General features: G+C 40.4%; 2 protein-coding genes and 1 pseudogene across 3 annotated transcripts in view; 1 reads left to right on the forward strand and 2 right to left on the reverse strand.

Annotated features, from left to right (window-relative positions):
* The window catches only part of LOC146984767 (sodium- and chloride-dependent creatine transporter 1), a 29,696-nt gene extending 28,549 nt beyond the window's left edge, over positions 1-1,147 (forward strand). For both annotated transcript variants that reach the window (XM_085782188.1, XM_085782187.1), the window contains exon 14: positions 4-1,147. In XM_085782188.1, the coding sequence (XP_085638314.1) occupies positions 4-132 (129 nt within the window). In that variant the 3' untranslated portion in view covers positions 133-1,147. The remainder of the gene's footprint in view (positions 1-3) is intronic.
* slc26a6l2 (solute carrier family 26 member 6, like 2) lies at positions 1,140-19,594 on the reverse strand. The gene is made up of 19 exons (XM_085782185.1): positions 19,250-19,594; positions 12,702-12,841; positions 11,131-11,241; positions 10,865-11,031; positions 9,978-10,142; positions 8,589-8,741; positions 8,265-8,347; positions 7,527-7,674; positions 5,898-6,011; positions 5,647-5,724; positions 5,417-5,512; positions 5,205-5,311; positions 5,018-5,087; positions 3,887-3,979; positions 3,589-3,699; positions 3,133-3,486; positions 2,968-3,022; positions 2,632-2,762; positions 1,140-2,515 (listed from the first exon to the last, which is right to left on the reverse strand). Exons 1-19 carry the CDS (start codon positions 19,387-19,389, stop codon positions 2,489-2,491), a joined length of 2,343 nt encoding a protein of 780 aa, XP_085638311.1. The 5' UTR covers positions 19,390-19,594; the 3' UTR covers positions 1,140-2,488.
* On the reverse strand, positions 14,645-16,362 carry LOC146984771 (uncharacterized; annotated as a pseudogene).
* Positions 19,595-21,462: the final 1,868 nt, after the last annotated feature.

Consider the following 21,462-nt stretch of genomic DNA (forward strand, 5'->3'; position numbering starts at 1 on the left):
TAGCGGTGGCAACACCTGACTACCCCAGTTTGGGGCAGACATCATCTGGAGTACCTGGCCCCAGAGAGCGAGGCCAAACTGCTGCCCCCTGCAGGAACTAAGAATACGCTTCTCTTTGAGAGTGTCATCTGATAAGCTGAGCCCCACAGAACACAGACCCAAGGTCGCCCTTCACATCAGCACACACACATGCACAAACATACAAATTTCTCAAAAATACATACATGCAAAAACCACATTGGCCTGGTAAGAGCAAAGTGCAGATTAGTTACGCACCCCCACAGTTTAAACCAACGGAAAAGCCCTGGACAAATGGACCAAAGATTAGATGGGAGAAGAACTGAAACACATCCACATCTATATCATCCCAGGCTGATGTTCCCCTCTGCTCTGCTTTCTGACTCTACCTCGCTGACTCTCCCCTCTCTTCCCGCCCCCTGCCTCTGTGCTGTTCTGTCCCGTCTTGTTCTGTAAGTGTGTTGTTTCCTGTGTAGTTGCAATATCTTCCCTCTCTCCGCGCCTCTCTGTCAGGGTTACAGCAGCCTCATCAGTCCCAACATGCCACGCTGTTTTGTTGTGAGTGAGCAAAAAAAACTCAAAATATTCTGGTTAAAAATTCAAAATGAAAGACCTCATATCTGCTGCTGATGTGTCACTGTCTGAATGTGTGTGTATGTGTGTGTGAGAGAGAGAGAGAGCGCATGTGTGTGTGTGTGACTGTGTGTGCATGTGTCCGTGTGTGTTGGACCATGTCAGTGGTTGTCTTCATTTACATGTAGCATTGCATTTGACCATTTTCTGCCAACTGTATTCTCTTAATGAACTGTACAAAAAAATAAGTTCCATTTAAAAAAAAATAAAAAATAAAATAATAATTATAATAATAATAATAATAATAATCAAAAAGAGACAATGCATCACCACTTCCAGCTATGTGTTATGAACTAACTTAAGTATCCGGTGTATTGTAGGGTCTGTGAATCAGTGTTAATATTTGGAGGGGATGATGATCAGTATTTCCACCTTAAGAGAAGGAGAGAAACTCTAGATTGAACTGTGCAAAGAGCAGGAGATGGGGATGTGGGGAGGGGGAAGAGACCTGATGCCATGAAAGGAAAGAAGCAATAAATGACCAGACAAGGATGGATGTTATGTGTTTCTGTGAGTTTTTTTTATTATTATTATTTACATGGTCTCATTCATTCATTTATAAAACACACTGTGGCTATGTACAGAAAATATCCTGGTTCAATCACATTAAATATTTTACACTTTTACACCTGTATAAAAATAAACTCCAAGAGATATTTGATAGCTAAACATTTATAAGAAGTTGCTAATAAGTGTTATCAGTAAGTGAACACGATGTGCAGTAGCTACGCTCAAGTAAATGTGTTTTTTTAACACCTCATAGTGTTTACATTGGAGTGGTTTAGCCAAAAAAACAACAATTTTGAGGATCTCTGACAAACTGCAGGTAGATAATTATTTGCTCGTCCCAATGGGACAAAATAGCCCTGCACTCATGAGCACTCTTTTTTCTAATCTGCAGAAGTGCACGTAAATGCACCAGTCTAGTAGACTTTGTAGATATTCCCACCCTCTCACATTTCCTACACATATTTATGAAAGTAAAAAATGACTGTGAGCAAATATATACGTATGTGTGGGCTTTCCAAATCAATTCCATATAAATGAAACATGTGGTATACATTATAATGGAGTGGTTGACAAATGCTAGATGGTTATTATAGATGACAATAAGAGACTGGGTCCTAAATATAGAGGGGGAGCCTCGGATGTCAGAGGAATCAGACGTGTGAATACTGACTATAAATACACCCGCAGTGTGTTCAGAAGCTGCTGCTCAGTGAAAACACAACACCGTTATTATTACACCACATCTGCATCTCAGCTCGTTCCTGTATTGTATCATGTAAGAGCCACTCCCAGAGGGAAGCCAAAGGGCTTGGCCATATCAATGACAAATATTTACATTCTATTGATTAATTATGGACATTTGGAGGAGGGCCAAATGCACTGATTCAAGAATATAGATTGACAGACAAATGCACATCTCCGCCCGTCTGTTCACAACGCCTCTCATGAGTGAGTTTCCCCTTCCAGTCAACCTTTCTCTCACTCTCTGCTCTCTCACACAGGCTATAAATACAGACTCCTATTAGTCCGATGTTACATTCTCCTACTCAACCCCCGCCCCTTCTCTGTCTCTCATACACTCACCACAGAGCCAGAGAGCTGCAATGACGTATTGCCGGCTATCTCATTAGGCAATATCATAAAAAGCCGGTTGCCACAGCAACGGCTCCCTGTATTTCCATGGCAACCGGCCGCCATGTCAAGGTGGTGCATTCGGAGACAATGACGACCAGTAGTGAGCAGCAATGGAACAGCCAGCAGCCCAAGAAAAGGAGGAGGAGGAGGAGGGGGACGAGGGCGAGAGCTGGAGCAGTGTGACCCCTAATGGTTACATCTGGGTGCTGCAGGAAACATCCTGAAAAATGAAGAGGATTATGGGATAGAGGATCAGAATATACACCAGCGATATATATATATATATAAGGGAGTTACAGCCAAAAGTGTCGTGAATATTCACAGTGGTGAACGTACAAGTATGAAGTCTGTCTGCCCCCGTTTCTTGAGAATATGAAGCACCGCATCGTGGACTGTGACAAACAACCTGCTCTTTGGGATGGATTCTGAGAAGAAACCGGCCGATTCCAGCTGCTCCACCACACAGGCTAAACAGACAGACAGAGAGGCAAAGAGCAAAAGCATTTAGATTATAGAAATAAATATTTATATTTGACTGACATGTCAGACAAGGAACGATGTGGCGCCACCGAGGCTGGGACCTTGATGCATTTATTATCTGAAGTTTCACTGCCTTGACTCAGCATTAAGGACATTAACTTTGTCTCTGTTTTTGTCTGCTGTGCCACTCACCTTGGCAGCCTGCTAAATAGATTTCCAAATCAATCTCCCCAAAGTCCCTGAAAATCTGGGGAGGGAAACAGGCATAAGTTTGTTTAGATCACCTTGAACAGAATGTTTTAAAGATGAACAACAACATATCAGGTGATTTGATATTGGCATTGTCAACATGCTTACATTTTTCAACGTGTTCACGGTGACTGTGTCCACAAAGCTGGTTGTTGAAATGTCCAAGATGATGCTGTGTGTGTGTGATCCACAGGCCCGTCCCTTCTCCTCATCGCCACGGTGCGATACCTGGTCGATGCTGCCATTACCGGGGCAACCTGTGTCCGAACCTGAGTCCTGTATGGTTTTGTCATGTTGGTAAGCCCAGTTTACTTGTCCTTTACTGACGCTATTTGTAGAAGTCTCTGTCAGGCTTAAAGCTGGACCGTTGGCTTGTGTCTGTGTCTGTCCCCTCTTCCTCTCATTCGTCTCTAACTCCTTCAAGGAGACTGTGCCGTTGGAGAGGTAGCTGGCTGCTTTTGTCTGCCAGTAGGTAGAGAAAGTGAGAACAACTATTAGTAACTTTGAAATTCGTATGCGATTTTATTCAAGGTGTTCCTGAATGTGTCATTTAGGATATCATACTTGTTTCTTTGCCTCCTTTTTCTCTTTCTTTTTCTCTTTCTCTTGTTTACGCTTCAGCTCCGCGTCTCGTTTCTTCTTCGCCGTCAGCAGCTTCCCGATCTCAATCCCACTCTGCACAAAAAGCCGAGGATCACATTAAAGAGAGAAAAGAGAAAGCGAGACAGGCGAGAGAGATAATGAAGGCAATTAAGGCTGCTGTAGACGGCAGACAGAGATTACATCTTGTAATCAAACACAAGCCAGCACACACACACACACACACACACACACACACACACACACACACACACACACACACCTTCTCTTGCAGGGCCTCCACGTACATCTCAGCGTTTGTGTAGTAGATGGTTGTGGACGAGCGGAAGATTTTAATTCCTGGAATCTCCTTCGCCTGCAGGGACACATCATGAAGTACAAGAGTTCAGGGACTCACACTCACTTCTGCTCTCACTTGCACTTTCTATCTCCCCCATGTATTGTTTGACTGAATGGAGTCTCTCCATCCAAAGTGCTCCTATAAAAGGCTCAGTTCTCTCAAATTACAGCTGAGGCCGATGTCATTAGTTTTGTATTTTGTCATAAAGCACAAATTTAAAGTTAAAGCAGAAGTAAGCGATCCGGTCGTTTTGGCTAATGCTGCATTCCAGGCAGGCTTTTGAAATCGTAAATTACAGCTTCAAGTCACGACTTACGACTTTGTAGCGTTCCAGGCAACCCACTCGTGTTTTTCTGACCTGTTTTACCTGTGAAAGTCACTATAACGGCCACTCGTAACTTCTGACCCGTGAACTCGTACCAGATCGAACTGGTACGACTTCACAGGTCGGAAAAACACGAGTTACGGGTTGCCTTGAACGCACCATAGCAGTCCTCGTCCCTACGTCACCACATTCAGGCGCATCCCTTGGCTGCACACACAGCCCTTCATGCCGTTCTCTCTCCTCATTGGATAAAGGTTGTAGGATACAATAAAAGTTTTCTCCTGGGCTCAGAGCAGAGCAGAGGGACTGACAGACCCGTGTTTCAGACCAAACACTCTATGTAAGTGATTGTTGTCGGAAGATATAACTATTTAAGACTTAGATTAACACAAATATATCACTTACTTCTGCTTTAATTGTAAAATGAAAAGTGAAGCTTTCACTCATCCTGAGTGGGACATCAAACCATGACAATCTGTCTGGTAGTTGTGAAGACATATCACTTAAAACGGCCTCTGCACTACATTTCATGGCAATCAAACCAAAACAATTTGATATTTTTCAGTCAAGACCAAGGCAGCTGTTGTCAGGGAGCTCTCTGGATTAAAAACTGGGATACTGCTGGAGTTACATTCACCATTATTTTATGAAGTGGTGGTAGAACTCTTATGGGACAACAGAATAAAACCAAGGCTATTTACACGGCTAAATAAACTAAAGTTTCTTACCTCCCTGTATTTGTCTGTGTCCAGGTACAAGTCAGTGCCCTGCACATGGCCCAAGATAGAGTAACGGGGTCTGAAAGGTTTTAAGATGACCAAATTACAGCAATAAGTGTCCTGCAGCACCTCATCCGAATATCTCATTATGTTTACATATGAATAAATAATGAAAGATTAGGGGGGGTGTAGTTACAGCTGTGTTCTGAAGATGACAGTGAGCATGGAAAAGCCGATGGAGACAGCCAGGCCCAGGTCCAGGTTGAGCAGGATGGTGCTTGTGAATGTGACCAACCACACCAGCTAGAGGGCGGCAGAAACACCGACAGTCAATGAGGTCAACGGTGATGAAAGGTTCACACAGTATTTAACTGAGCAGAATAACTCTTCAAGAGGATTTAGTCGTACCAGATCAACTTTGTTGGTCTTCCACAGCTCAGGGACGTCCATGAACTGCTTAAACATTCCTTTCAAATTCACAAACACTATTGTAGACAGGACAGCCTGTGGAGCACACACATGCAGATGTGTTCACATATACCCACAGCAGTTGTTGGTTATTAAACTGTCTGCCAGGAGAGAGACTGACTGGTCATTAGTGAGAGTTGGCACAGGGAGGGAGGGGGTGAGGGTGTTACCTTGGGGAGATCTTCAAAGAGAGCACCGATTTGCAAAACTGTGATCAGCACAATGATGGAGGAAATCACTCCAGCAACCTGATAAAACACACACACACTCAGTTTATCATGGAGATAATGGTCCCAAGTTGAACCAACGGATTAGAATTAATCAGACGCTGCTATTTATGATGTTTGAGCACATATAATGTTTGTGTGTGTGTGTGTGTGTGTGTGTGTGTGTGTGTGTGTGTGTGTGTGTGTGTGTTTACTTGTGTCTTGCCCCCTGTGCTCTCCTGAACGAGGCTGCGAGACAAGGAGGAGGTCACTGAGTAACACTGGAAAAATCCACCAACAGTGTTACTCAGACCCAGAGCCACCAGCTCCTGGAAAAAGAGAAAGAGCAGGAGAGATTTGAAGGAGTTAGTTTAGTTTCAGTTTGGACATTAAGGCTGGAAAACAGACGACCTTTGACATTAATCCTGACATACTGACCAATGACTATAAATATCATGGCCTTTAATGTCCAGAGTCAGATGAATAACACTACTGTATACTGAATACTGTTTTTATGGCCATTTCAACACACCACTGCCACTCTGTGAGCGCAGTGCCAAGCATATTTAAGACACACTTGATTGCATAAAGCTTGTTGGGCATTAATGATTTAGCAGGGCAGCTCTGGGTGAGGCTGAGTGCTCCCAACCCATCTTTGTCCACAATGATCCCAGTCACATGCCTCAGCAAAAGTGTGCATGTGTGTGTGAATATTGTAAGTCTGAGTGTTACAGACCAAACTAAGAGCATAAAAACATCTGTATGTGCATGTGAAGACAGAGCTGTGGAAAGAGGACGGAAGTTTTGCCTTCATCCATTTCTATTTTCAGGAGAGCATTAATCATTTTTCCAATAAAGTGATGGTATGACCCCCGCCGTACAAGTAAAGGGGAAACAATGCAGTTTAATCTCAGGCTGTGGTTTGGCATAAAGAATGAATAATCAGAGGAGACTGCATAAGCAATCAAGAACATACTTACATCTCCATGATGATTATAACCACTTGTTTTCATATCAATGTTTATCATTTCTTTCTACCATTTAATCACATCTCATCAACTCTGTCATATGCAAACTTCATGTAACCCCAAGGGAATTTCAATTGCTTTTCACTATGAGGTGAATCCAAGATGTCTTTGTCACATAGTGTGATGCGGTGGAAGAAGTTTGAAGTATTATAATATTAGAAATTGCACTCATAACTGACATAAATGCATCGGTGGCCAACTGCATGAAAACTTTAGGTCATCTATTTTCAGTCGATCATTACTATCAGGATAGTATATGCCAGATGTGGAAGCTGAATAAATTTTTCATTTGCAAATAATATTACTCGGGGACTATGGAGAAAATATCTATATATAGACAACCGCAGTGGAAAGTTGCAATTTGTAAACAGTGCTGTTGAGAACCAGAAACACACTCACAGTATAATAAATGTAGCGTCTGAAAAATGTGCTGAGCATCTGATCGGTATGACAAGAAAACCTTTTTGTTGCTGCTTCTGTCGCACTGCAAAGTCTCTGAGTCTGAGCTGCTTCTGTAATTCGGGCCAGTAAAATAACTTGGATTTGATTTATTTGAAACAAACCAACAGAAACATAGTTCTGTTAAATTATTCATGGCTCTGCTGCTGGGGCGCTGCTTGAACCGGGTCGTTTTTACAGAATAATTTTTCCACTGATGTGACCGTTATGACTAACTGTGAGCGAGCAGAGAGTAAAGTCTAATATTAGGACAAAGTTTTGCCTGTTAGCAGTGAGTCAGACAGGAAGGGGGACTCCAAGTATAACTCTGACAGGTTTTTGTGAGAACCACAGTGTGTCTGTGTGTCTGTGCCTCACCTGGTTGCTATCCACCTTGTAGCCATGTTTGAGGGCAAACGTCTTGCCGAGGGAGATGTTGATGGCGTAGCCCACGATGGCTATGGCGAACGCATCACCTATCACCTGTGAGAACAAGTCGGTATCTGGAGCTTGGGGGGCCACCAGCCTGAAACAAGAGGAAAACATGAATGGTTCAGGGTTTTTTTATCACAGTTATCATGCACAGTTAGAAAAGTCCTGACATGCAGACATCTCTACAAACAGCCCAGGGCATTAGGGACATTTGCATTTCCCCTGAGGCTGTTAAAACCTCTTTACATTAAAAGAAATGTACCCAACAGGCTTCTTGCCAGAGTGAAATCTTTAAACATCAGCAGCTGTAACCTTTTGCTGACAAGTGGTCTTGCATTTGCACATGCTGTAGCATCCTCTTTTGTCCGAGCACTTCCTGTGCTTGCAGACATTTTCAATAATTTAGGAACACACCCAACTTACAACCTTTGTTGTCACAAAAAATGGCCAAACCAGAATTCCATGAATATCATATTAAAAGCAAGCTCACACCCTGTGACACAGTTTCTTTGTAGGGTGCATGACTTTTTCTGATCAACACCTCTGCCTTTCAGACGACCAGGAAACACACAGTGCTTCTCTGTCTTGAAAACAGTTTGTCCTCAGTCTAACCTCTCCCACTTGCTTTCTCTTTCTCTTTTGTTCAGACAGACTTACGTATTTCACACAGAGAGATTCACTTACCCACTGGGTATCTCTCCAACCACATCAATGGCATATGCACTTGTAAGTCCACAGAAGTGGGTGATGATTGTTGCTGCTATGATCTGTAGAAAAATGTGAAGGGGAAAAAAATATTTAAATAAAAACAATGTTGGTTGAGTGTGTGTGTGTGTGTGTGTGTGTGGAAATCATTACTTTGAGCACGTACAACACGTATTGGCAAATATCTAACAAGGTCAACAGTCCCTCAGTTAGGTAGGATGACTGAGGCACAGATGCCCCCTGGTGGGCTATGAAGTGAAAACATCTGCTGTGCAAATGGGGGGAAAAGAAGGAAAAACTCACAACTATGAGTTCTATGGGGATGGGCATAGGCAGCTTGTGTCTGTAGCAGGCGTTGAGCTCTTTGACCACGATGAGGACAGAGAGCGCCACCAAGCTGACCACCAGCTCGGGCACCTTGGTCTGAGGCAGCAGTCGGCAAAGGTCCACCAGAGTCTGTGAGAAGCAGAAAGAGGAAGTAAATTAATCTTACCTATCAAATAAAAAGCTGTGATGTGAACATGTAAAAAAAATACAATACAACAGCTCTTTAGTGACTCTAAATTTGGAGAAGTTTGTCATATTTTGTTGCCGTTGTTTGATATTTATCTGCTTATATTTTTTTATATAACTTACTGACCTTAATATTTATGAGATTAATTTGTAAAATGTTTAAATGTAAAAATAATTAAGTTTCTTTTTCAACATATTTATATTTTAGGAAGTGACATACTGAAGTCTTCATGTATGTGAACAGACATTATCTTCACCACGAAACAGGAAGTTTAATGTCACGTAGTCAGGTCACGTACTAATATACATCATGTATACAAGTTACACTGTGGTCAACAACTTGAGCTGTGTTTTTTTTTTTGTGTGTGTGTTTTTTTTAAACTTACATTTGTTTGTATTTTGTTGAATTAGCTATTAACAAGTACTTTTTTTGCCTTATGCCATGGATGTATTTGCAGCTATCAAACGGAATCATGATTTTCAGGCAAATCTTTAAGGAGTCGCAGTCCTCTCACATTTAAGTATAAATGCTGAAATTAGATATTATAACAATTTTGAATAGGAAAAGGAGATTTTTATTAGCTCCGAGATCAGACACTCATAATTAAGTTATATTGTTATATTGTCTCATAAATATCAGGTTGATTCTTTTAATTATAAGATAGGGGCTAATCATAAGTGAGATATGAGTTACAATCGTCCCCCAAATGTCTATTAAAAAACATTCACATTTATGATAGGCCTACCATTACAGTACAAGTAGCCTACAAAGTTACTAAACACATGTGGTTGGCCTTAAAGTGTAAACAAGCTTGTTAGCCCCCAAAAGTAGCCTACCTCAAAGAGAACTTAAAGAACTATGTTTACTCACTTTTTGTCAGTTTGATGATAAAATCAATCATTTCCCTTTGTCTCCAGTCTGTGTGCTAAGCTAAGCTAAGTAGCTGCTGGCTACTAGCCTCAAACTGAAAGGAAGAACAGGGCTGGTGTTTACCGTTTAGTCTAACTCCAGGTGACTAAAAATCTAAATTAAGCTACTTAAGTGTTAGTTTAGTTGTTAGTTTCTCAAAAGGCATCAGGTTGAAAACAAAATCATCACACTTTGAGCCTCACCAAACTCTCTACCAAGTGCTTTTTTTTGGGTCATACTTTGGTTTCATAAATGTATGGCATACTCACATAGATGAGGGACAGAGGACCAGTGAATCGCCCCGGTGTGACTCCAAACAGGTACTTGAGTTGTGAGACACATACATGACAGGCCGATCCTGTAGTGTAGCCACGAACCAGTGGCTCCGACAGGTAGGTGACCACAAATCCAAACTTCACCACACCTAAAAGGATCTGAGGATGGAAGAAAACCCAGAGAAAGTTGGTCAATCTCAGCACACAAACTGAAAGTTCAGCCAAAAAAGATACATGCATGGACGGGAGCGTGCCTATGTTCCCACAGCCCTATGTTCCCTCAGCCCTATGTTCCCTCATTTCTAAGGTTTTTTATTTTATTTACAAAATTAGGCCCTATGTTCCCACATTTCCTTTATGATCAATTTGCATCAGATTTTATCCCAATTTGGTCGTCAATTACACCCAACCTATTATCCAGTAGCAGTTGACTACAGATGTAATGTAGCTTTTAGCTAAATCTGGGAACACAGGGCTGATCCCTTCCAACACCGCTACTCCAACATAGGTTTTGAGTGACGAACCCTTATACCGAAATTAAAATCACCTCCATGAGTTAGTGCAATTTAGACAACAAACTTCTACAGTAGTACAAATAGTGTTAGTAGTAGTAAACAAAGCATTAGAAAAGTTTGTAGGTCATGGTGCAAAGGACCCTAGTTTGAAATTACTCCAAATCATCCCTTTAAAATAAAAATGACTTGACTTAGAGTTTCATTTTGAGAACATTCTTAGAAATAAGAAAAATCTTAGAAATGAGGCAACATAAACCTGAGGGAACATATGGCTGTGGGAACATAGGGCTGAGGGAACATGGGGCTGAGGGAACATGGGGCTGTGGGAACATAGGGCTGACCCCGCATGGGGACACACACACACACCTGGAATATTCCTGCCAAGACAGTGAGGGAACATGCTATCTGCACTCTGAAGGCATCTCGTGCATCTAAGTCCACAGTCCCATTGGTGCCGTTTCCCATGAAGATGCTGTCTGGTGCCATCCTCTCTGTCACACTCCCAATCATGATGCTGATCACTGCAAATGTTCCTGGACAAACCAAACACAAGTATGTAGCCTACCCTGGCATTCATGCACAAAGCCATAAACATGAATGATTTTTAGTGTCAGCCACTCGCATCCACTCACCTATGGAGATGTGTCTGGAAGTACCAAAGATGAAGTACACCAGCACTGGGTAGAGTGAGGTGTACAGGCCGTACACAGGGCGTAGGGAGGCCAGAAGAGCATATGCCATGCCTGGGAGGAAACACATGTGGAAACATTAAAAGGGAAATTGTCCCTTATTCAAAACAAATGTGATGTCAGTTAAGGTTTCTACATCCTGGCAGTTAAAAGAACTGTTTGACACGTTGGGAAGGATGTTTATTTGCTTTCTTGCTGAGAGTCAGATGAGAGTCCTGATAGCACAAGTGTGTGGGAGGGAGGGGTGGGGTGGGGGGGCAGACTGAGGAATGGAGACCTTCTTGACTTACACTGATAAAAGACTCAACTTGATTTTGACTTTTTATTTTTTATTTTTTTAATTAGTTACATTTCTTTTTCAGACACAATTGGATGATTTATAGTATCAAAAATATTTAAAGGTTTTTCCGGATGAAGGAGAAAATACTGCACAACACAGGACCCACATAGTGATGTACAGTAATAACTAAATAACTACAATACCATTCAGATAATGGCAAGGTCAAACATTCCTGATAATGAAAATTCTTTGATCTACTCTTTTAATCAGAAAAAATTGTGATTTCATATCTCAGAAAGTTTTAAATATACTGTATAATAGCTTAATTCATCCACATCTCAGTTACGGTAATATTGTTTGGGCCAGCACTTATCCTTCTAATTTACAGAAATGATTAATCGCGCAAAAGAAATTTGTTAGATTAGCCACCTTCTCTAATTATTTGTCTCCATCTGCCCCTCTGTTTAAGAATCTTCAGATAAAGTCAGTCTACGATATTAATATACTTCAATCATGTATATTTATTTATAAATATATCCATCTTTCCCACTTGCTGCCCAAATCCTTTCATGAATTCTTTACAGTTAACTCTCAGGTCCATTCTTATAACACAAGACAGACTGATAAACTTCATCCCCCTTTTTGCCGCACTACTCATACTCAGTTTTCTTTTGCTTCCAGAGGCTCCATACTTTGGAATTCCCATCTTCATGTAGTTAAATTATCTTCATCCCTCAATACTTTTAAGTTAAGACTGAAAGCTTAAACCTGTTAAATCAAAGTTCCTAATAGTTTCTTTTCCAGTATATTTGTCATTGGATCATTATCTCTTTACATGCTCATACACTCAGTTAAATACAGTTATTTTATATTTATACATACCCGTGTTTTTATTTCTGACTTCTTTGAGTGTGTGCTATAAAAAGGCACTTGTATTGCTTTCTTTTTTGCTGTTATTTGTTGTTGCTTTCTCCTATTGTTGTTGCTGATTTATCTTCTGAATGTGTATATTTCTTGGGGAGGTGATTCTTATAAGCCCATGTAGGGTTTTTTAACCTCTCCCGCACTTACTATTCTTGTTTCATTTCTGTTTTTTGTAATTGTCGTTTTTTATGGTGCAAATAAATAAATACTAAATACTAAAAATACTAAACCAGATTTGCACCACACACAAAAAACACATCCACAGGTGAGTTATTTTTGCTGACAAATTAAAAGACACTGATGCACAAACCCTGTGGCAGATGCATGATGCCCACGCTGCAGCCAGAGACCAGGTCCCCCACTGCATTGTCCCTGATGGAGTAGTGAGGCAACCAGCCGAGAACAGGCACCCAGCTCAGTGCTGTGTGCTTCAGCCTGGGCACAGAACACCTGCAACAGTCAGCCCAGAAATACACAACATTAATGTCTTAATATGTCATATTTGTATTGTATTGTGATGATGAAGGCCCTCCCTTCACTTGTTTGTTCAGATTTCAGATCAGTTGGATGTTTGAGTTTCACTGTGCGTAGAATAATGTAAGTTGGCACCAGAAGGTTGTTTTCATATTCATTCAATCAGCTCATTCACTTTAAAACGTGGCTGATTTTAATGATTTTGTGAGTTTACACATAATTTGGTGTTCGATAAGGTCCAACGTGCAGGTTACATAAGACCGATGTGGGCACTTCCTGGTGCACAAACATTGAGAACAGACTTTTCAGTAAAGTGTGCCAACTAGATTTGAGATTTTTTAATGGGAAAACTACATAATTTACAAAGAGTTTATGTCTTTTTCTGTTAAAAACAAAATGACACCTGAGAACTGTAACACCCGCCACATTTTTTTTTATCAGCTGGCCCTGTAAAATTAAGATACACTGGATAACGGTGGCAGGCAAATGTGCTACTGTTTATTTCTAAGAGATGACCTGGTTGCCGTGGCATCAGCTGATGCAGATCCTTTAAATAAACAAATAATGAGAATTCCTATACAAATATTAGTTATTCTACCTAGAAGACATTAGCTTGTTGATGTCAACTGCACAAATTGTCCTCATGTGTGGAAATTGTTACAGATCTACTATTCATTCATTCACATGATGAATTACACTGGAAAATATTGGGTCCTAAAATATATCACGTGTGTAATTAGGTTTGGTAAACAAGTCTTAATTATTATGGATCAAAATTATCATGGATGATGGATTTTGCTCATCGGTTGTCATTAAATGAAATTATTGGTCAGACTTTTTTGATCATCACTGTTCTGCATTGAAATTGAAAAATAGTTAATGAAGAAAACACACAGCCTTTGTTGGAACACTGAAAAATGCACCACATAAATCCAACACTGTAAAATGTGTAGCAGTTGTTCATGTGTCATTCGAACAGTTTGTGGTCGCCCATGACAAAATTCTCTTTTGTTGGAGCAAAAACAGCTTTCCCTGCCTCAACCATCATTTCCCCTATATGTTTCTGTTCATAGTCCTCAGACACCATCAAAGTTACATGCGGCACACTTTTCTTGATGTCAAATTCTTTACTCACATAATCATTCACATCAATCATCATAGCTGCTCCTTGTGGGCCCAAAATGATACAACATGAAGTGAGTTCAACTTGCTTTGGTTGATGATTCACCCAATTTTCAAAATCTGACTGAGAAGCATCCTTAAAATACTTCAATGTACAATGCAGCGGATACTCTGGAAGCTTCGCATCAGACATATTTGCTGCAATAAACTTCTCCCACAATTTAACAGGCTCCAAAAGTCCTGCACTGAGATCTCCAATCCAAAACACTGAAGAAGCTTCAACATCTGTTTTCATTGACAATTGACGAGCAGTATCACTTGGCATTTCCACCAGACAGCCGTCTGGAGTACATTTTATTATACAATTCAATCTACACAAAGCATCTCTTCCCAAAAGTGCAATCGGTGTATGTTCTGATACCAGTATAGGTATTGTAGTTTTTTGATTTTTGTAGCAGAGCTCAATTGGTTTTGTAAGAGGTACCAGCTGTTTGACTCCCTCAAACCCGATTGTCCGTATCAATTGACCAGACATAGGGAGATGTATAGCATCTTCAGGCCGAATGCAGGTAAAAGCTGCTCCGCTATCTACCATCACTTCTAATGGTTGATTATTTACTTTTACCCTTATTGTTGGATCTTGCTCCGGCCCTGACACTACCAGATTCCTCTGAAATTCCCTCTGAAATTTCCTCCTCCTACTTTGTTACACTCACGGGCAAAATGTCCAACCAGTGTTGAAAATTTGGATTAAAGTTTCCTCTTGCTCTCCCTACATTTCCTCGACCTCTTCCTCTCCATGCCTGCTGCTGCAGGCCAAAGGTCGGCTGTGTGTTATAAACAAAAGGTACCACTGCACAAGGCTGTGGTGCCTGGTACTGATTTAGCTGTGACTGCAGCTGTGGCTGTGACTGTGACATGGGCTGATTTATCTCAGGCTGGTTCTGCATAACTACTGCCTGCTTCTTCTCCTTCTTCTTATTATCTACCAACTGAATCTGGTTTAATTTTCTAAGGATCTCCTGATCTTGCTCCTTTTGTTCATACTCTTTCTTCCTATACAGCTCTACTTGGTGTGCTATGTGATCTGTATAAACACTCTTTACCATGCTCCCTAGACCAACCACTTCTGCTAATTTACTCCTCACTGACAGTGGCAACCCCTTCTGAATCTTAGCTCGCAAGATTGATTGCTCCATCTGACTGTCATCCGGATCATGTCCTGTAACACTTCTCCACATCTGATGCGCTCTTGACACATAAGCACGAGGATTTTCATCGCATCCCAATGATTCAATCAAAATATTATCAGGATGCACATTTGTGGGAAATGTGTCCTTCAAAGATCTCCACACTCTAGCTCTGTTTGCAGCAAACAACTCTGAATCATTTACAGAGGTACCCACATAACGATTAAGTCCTGCTCGCTGCAGAATTTCTTCCATGGCAGGAACTCCTAGAATGTTAGCTAACAATCTTTTAATATCACCCATGGCAGATTGTGTTCCCACCATGATTTCTTCTAGTTTAGATATCCAGGGATGCGCCCCATTCTGGAGGATAGGTAATTTCTCCAGGATATCTGACATGTCGGTGCTTTGCCAGGGTTTGTATTCCAGACTTTGTCCTCTAATGATTACTGGACCCATAAAACTGGAACTCTTGTCTTTCCTCGGACGGAATGTATATCCTGTGTTTGATTTTTTAGCGCTTTGTGCTTCTAGATCACTTTTTTTAGCCTGTAATTCCTCTAATTTGTCTTCGAAAAACTCTTTTACCTTGGGTGTGGATGTTATAGATAGGCGTGAAGCGCAGTTGTCCATTTCCTCATTAATTACTTTTAGACACTCCTGTCTATCTTCTTCTTCCTTCCTATCAAGGTACTTCTTCTCTAGATACTCCATATATGATGGACTCAATTCTTCTAACTCTTCCTCACTGTCCTCCCCTTCACTCTCAGTGTCATCTTTGGGACACTTTTTCTTTCCTGACTTAGCTCCTTTCCTCTCTGCTCTGGCTAATATCTTTTTTACAGCAGGATCGTATCCCCCAACAGCTCCTTCCAGATCACTTTGATCATCATCTCCAAACTCAATCTTTCTAACTCTACTTTTATCCTTAGCTTTGAAATGCACAGTTTTGCTTTTACTTTTGCTTTTGGAGCTGGGATACATTTTTAAAGTTGTTTCTGCTTTTCCTGTCTCTATTATTTTCTCATTATCATCTGTAATATGATAATCTCCTTCCTGAGTAATCACTGGGAGCTGAGGATAAAGTTCTCTAAGCTCTACCTCCTTCTCATAAGGTGGGGGTCTCTGTACTGGGACCACATGTGAGAAGGGTGCATCAATTTCTGTCATTAACTTTTCTACACTTTTTGCATTCTTCTCTAACTCTCTTTGAGCCTTGTCTTTCTCCTCCTCCTTAGCCTTTGCCCATTGCTGTCCCTCTCTCTCAAACAGCTGGAGCATGTCAAGTTCCATCTTTCTCTTCTGCTTACGCTTCTCTCCCTTTTTCCCTTTCTTCTCGCCTGCTTTATATATGGACACAAGCACCTGCATTGTTTTAATTACATCTGGGTTAAAAGTCCCTACGGCTGGCCACGGTTGGTCAATATTAGACCAACGCCCATGCCACTTCTCTGACATTTCTGCTACACCTCTAATTAGAGGATTATTCTTTTGGACAACTTCAACAGGAGTGATTACTTTTGGATTGTCTATTTTTGACATTTTGATATTCTTCTCTAATTCAATTTTAACCAGATTAACTTAATTCTATTTTATTATGATTATTATTATATCTAATTAATTACTACTAAATATATTTTAATTACTTATGCCGCTTCAATTGTCACAGTTGATGAAAAACAGATGAAAAGATTTACCAACTTCAGAAATCAAAAGAGAGTTCTATAGGTAAAAATTCACAACGCCAGGTCCACACACAAAGCTCTTCAACTACAAAATCAATAATCTTTAGCAATAACCAAACCAAATCACAAGCCAACAACAAAATCTCACACAAACCAGTATCTCAATAATGAAATGATCAGTCCGTTGCCAAGCTTTCTTCTAATTAACTACAACATATGTATGATGCATGTACTATAGGTGTGTGCACTAAATGTAAATGAAAGTACTATTATCAATCAAATTGCATCAACAACATCAACTATAAATGTATGCACAGAGGTTAAAATGCAGGTACATTTGTCGGAAAGAGTTTGTGGATAAAATCACACTGGCCTTTATCACTGGATCCCGATGCAAGCGCTGTCGTCCGCAAGCCTCAGTCCCTGTGATGCAAACCAGCTGTCCTTGCGCCTCCAGACACACCCTTTGTCCTTTTGCCTCCTCTTTGCACTCTCATACCATGAAAGGAAAACAGACAAATGGTTCAATGCCTTATCAATAAAACACTTGAACACTTGAAAACATTCCTTCCCCCCTTTATCAAACTTTCACCCTTTGTCAAAGTTTTTTACAAAAAGAATCCTCCTCCGGGGTTCATATGTTTTTAATATTTATTTTTTTAACAAGTCTATTTATTTTTCAAAGTCCTCTGAAAAGAGAAAAAGAGGCTCATAAAGACATCTTTAACCAAATACCCCTTGGAAGATTTATACATTTTATTTCTTATTAAACGTCCTTTGGAAGCTCATTAAAGCGTCTTCCTCAGGCTCATATTTGTTAGCAGCTAAAGAATATATAACATTATATATCTCTATTCAACATACACTCAATCATATCAAGTAATCATAAACTTTATTCACAAAAGAAAACCAATCTTCACACACACACACACACACACACACAAATGGGGATTTAACAAACAAACACAAAACAAGTGATCACATATGTATTAAAGCTTCTTTCTAACTCTTTATTCTAACTTTATTTTTACTCTTAATAAACCCCCCTTTAACCTTATTTCTTTTAATATCCCAAAATGTCCCTCTATTTTACCTCTTTTTACTCAAAAAATCCCTCTATTCAAATCCTTACCCCCTTTAATCCTTACTTTTTATATACCCCCCTTTAATCCTTACTTTTTATATACCCCCCTGTAACTTTCCCTCTATTGAAATCTTTACCCACCTTTAACTTTACTCATCCTTACCCCCCTTAACCTTAAGTACCCCCCAAAAACCTTTAGTACCCCCCAAAAACCTTTATTCCAAATTCCCTATACCCCCCTTTTTGCGATGCTTGCAACGCAAACAAAAACCAAAAGCCAAAAATGAAAGACCAAAAACCCCCCTAATTTAGAAAAATTTAGAACGATAAACAGCTTCTAATCATCAAAGCAACAATCACCCACACAAAGATTCTTTAACGGTGTGACCCAACAGCAGACAGCAGCCCCCACAAGCAAACCAGCGCACACTTATGTGAAAAACTCACCCTTTGTAGAAGCCGGCTGTTGCGGAAGTTTAGCCCGGTGGAGCTGCCAGCCAATGAAAGGCCACAGACACGTCCAAGTTCGTGACGCCAAAAACTGTGGTATATTGATGTGTTGATGAAAAGAAGGGATCACCGCCGACACGTCTTCACTTGCATTCAAAAAGAAGTTTATTAACAAGAAGAAGAACAGTGTACAAAGAATGCCGAATCCTGGAGCATCTCTGGCCAAAATGAGATCTCTCCCGACTGGCCCAAAACCTTCCCTTTTTATATGCTGGCTTATCTCCAAACACTCCACCTTCTCCAAACTAAGGAATGCAACCAATCAACAAAGACTACCTTGATCTGGACTATTTACTTTCTGGAATTTAACCTCTTGACCAAATTGATAACCTTTGGGCCACCATAGGTCAACGGAAGAAAACACCCCTGACCTAAGGTTTCAGCCTTTAGGCTAAACAAAACAATCATCAACTTTCCAACAGATAAAGTTGCTTCTAGGCAGCATCTGGAACCCATTAAGCAGAGCATCAGTTGACACATTCCTTCAGTTCAGAGAAAGCACACACAATAAGAAGAACATAAGATAATACAAGATATTTAAGCAAGAAAGTTAAGGTGTATAATACACTACACCTTCACATACATAGCTACAGTACACACTCATTGATGGCTCATTCAATAGTTAGAGACACAGTGAAGCCACACACACACACACACATAGAGACAGTTAAAAGCACAATAAAACTGACACAGCCAAATACAAATATATCCTATTAGTCAGTTTGTACCATTGTGTATCTCTGTTGCCTGTCACACCTCCCTCTCCCCTGTGTCCTCTCCTGTCTATTTTTACCTCAGGGACTCTTTCACCCGTTCACCCAGAGTTGGTTCGGTGGTCCACGTCCCTTTTTGTGCCACTTCATCCAGGCGCAACTCATCCAGAACCTCCCTCTGTACAACATAGTCCCTCGACCCGTAGTCCCTCTCCTCCATGTTCACGTCTGTCTGAGCTAAATTCAGCCGGTGGGTCTTTGAGCTCCTCTTTTCTTCTGCCTGTGAGTCCTCGTGAATGGGAAGGTCAGTTGTTCCAGGTGTATGTTGCGCAACAAAAGCCAAACTCTGTAAAGTGGGAGTGAAGCAACCTCACTCTTCTTTACTGATTGACACTTGCTTGTTTCCTCGGCTGTTTTTGGACTGTGGGAGTGACTGGTGCTTTGCTTTCCTGCCCTTATAAGAGAACAACTACCTCCCCACATGTGCCTGCTCTCTTTGCATACACACACCTGAGGGTACATGCATGCGTTTGTGTGTGCGTGCCCAAGTAAATAACTTGGTGGGAAAACTACAGCTGAAAGGCCAGACTTTGGTAAACACTAAAAAACTGTAAAAACTGGCAAATCTTGAGAGACAAACTGAAACACTGCTACTGATAAACACTGTTTAACACAATCTGCAGTGCATACAAACACACACACAAACACCTGCTGCTGATACTTTGCTCTTAAGTTTGTAGCTTTTCTTTTTAAAACGCTCACATATCTCTCATTTTTTTGAACAACAACAATTTTCTGTTTAAGTTTGTGCAGGACCAGATCGAAACATCTTATCTTTATGGCTGCCAAACCTTTCTCACTCACGAGATAAAGTGACAACATGTTCAGTGTCAGCAGGAAAGCCGCAACACATTGTGCTACTGGCATTGCCAAGTATGTTTTATGGCAATTGGTGATCCAAAAAAGAAAAAGAGTGACGACTAACCTAAAACATCTCTCCTTCCTGATTGTTAAAAAAAAAACAGACCAGATGATTAAACTTTGTGTGTGAAATCTGTGTGACTCTTCAGGTTTTTGTCTATACAGCCTAAACATTTTGTCCTGTGTGAATAAAGTAACTGCAGGTAGCTCCAAACAGCATGTGGCTGCATAATGAGGTTTAAGCTCTAGAGAAAGAAAGGATTAGGACATTGAAAATCAAACCAGAACGAGTGTGTCTCTCTGTACTATACATTATAATTATGTAGCAGGGTCAAATACATCACTTTAATTTAAAACTTGGTAAATAAAAACCTATTTACCTTTGAACAAGATAACCTCATGAGGCACATTCATCAGTCACACTCCTGACAGGGCTCCTTCACATAGTTTATTTGATGTTGATGCTAAGCTGGTTAAATTTTAAAAAGGTCTTTGTCAGAATGACTTTCATTATTGATTGCGGGTTATCTTGTAATTCAGACTGGGCAACATATGTTAAAATGTGAGAAGAGAACTGATGAAAGTTTGAGACAAGGACAAAGTGATGCAGAAAGACTGTTTATACCATTATCTGTTTTGACATGAAACTGAAATGAATTATAACCTCAGAATGAGTTTAGGAAATAGAACTGAATAAGTCAGGTAGTGTGTTTTCAAATAATTGTTTGGGAGTAAAATGCAGCCGCTTTAGTACACTACATACTGTACATGTACAGAGGATGTCCTGCACGTGTTTGTGGTGCCATTAATGTTTTACATCTTACGTTTGTTGTGGTCGTTAATGGTTTATGTATAATGATGTTCTTTGCTTACAAAGGATGACTGAAGTTGGAGACAAAATGTTCATGTCATGCACTTTATTTTTCTTTATTTCATTTAAGTCTTGTCTTGGATAATTACATTCTGTTTAAGATATTGTGTGCAAAAGCCGTGTTGGTGCTATAAATGCCTGAAACTATGTATTTGTTGTGGTTTCAGATTGAACTGTTAATGACTGGCAGAGCAATCACTGGTTTCCAGCATTTACGTAAAAGGAACAACTGGCTCACAGGATTTTTCTTTTTAGGGCTGAAATGACTAACAGCTATAGATGAGTGTTGGGCATTAACAGGGAACAGCCTTGTATATTAACCGTGGCCCCTTTTAGACACATGTAAATTTATGCTGTTCAAACGCAGGAACATTTGATGAGCAAGCACAGCTAAAAGGACAAATAGTGTAAAACTGGAAGAACCTTCCACAATCTCGGCTCATTTACAGATCACACAAAACAATCTGATCTAATATTCAATTTTAATTAAAGGAGAAATGT

The sequence above is a fragment of the Trachurus japonicus genome, chromosome 7 (genome assembly GCF_045865225.1).
Source record: "Trachurus japonicus isolate A0001 chromosome 7, Traja_1.0".
In the NCBI taxonomy this organism is placed as follows: Eukaryota; Metazoa; Chordata; class Actinopteri; order Carangiformes; family Carangidae; genus Trachurus; species Trachurus japonicus.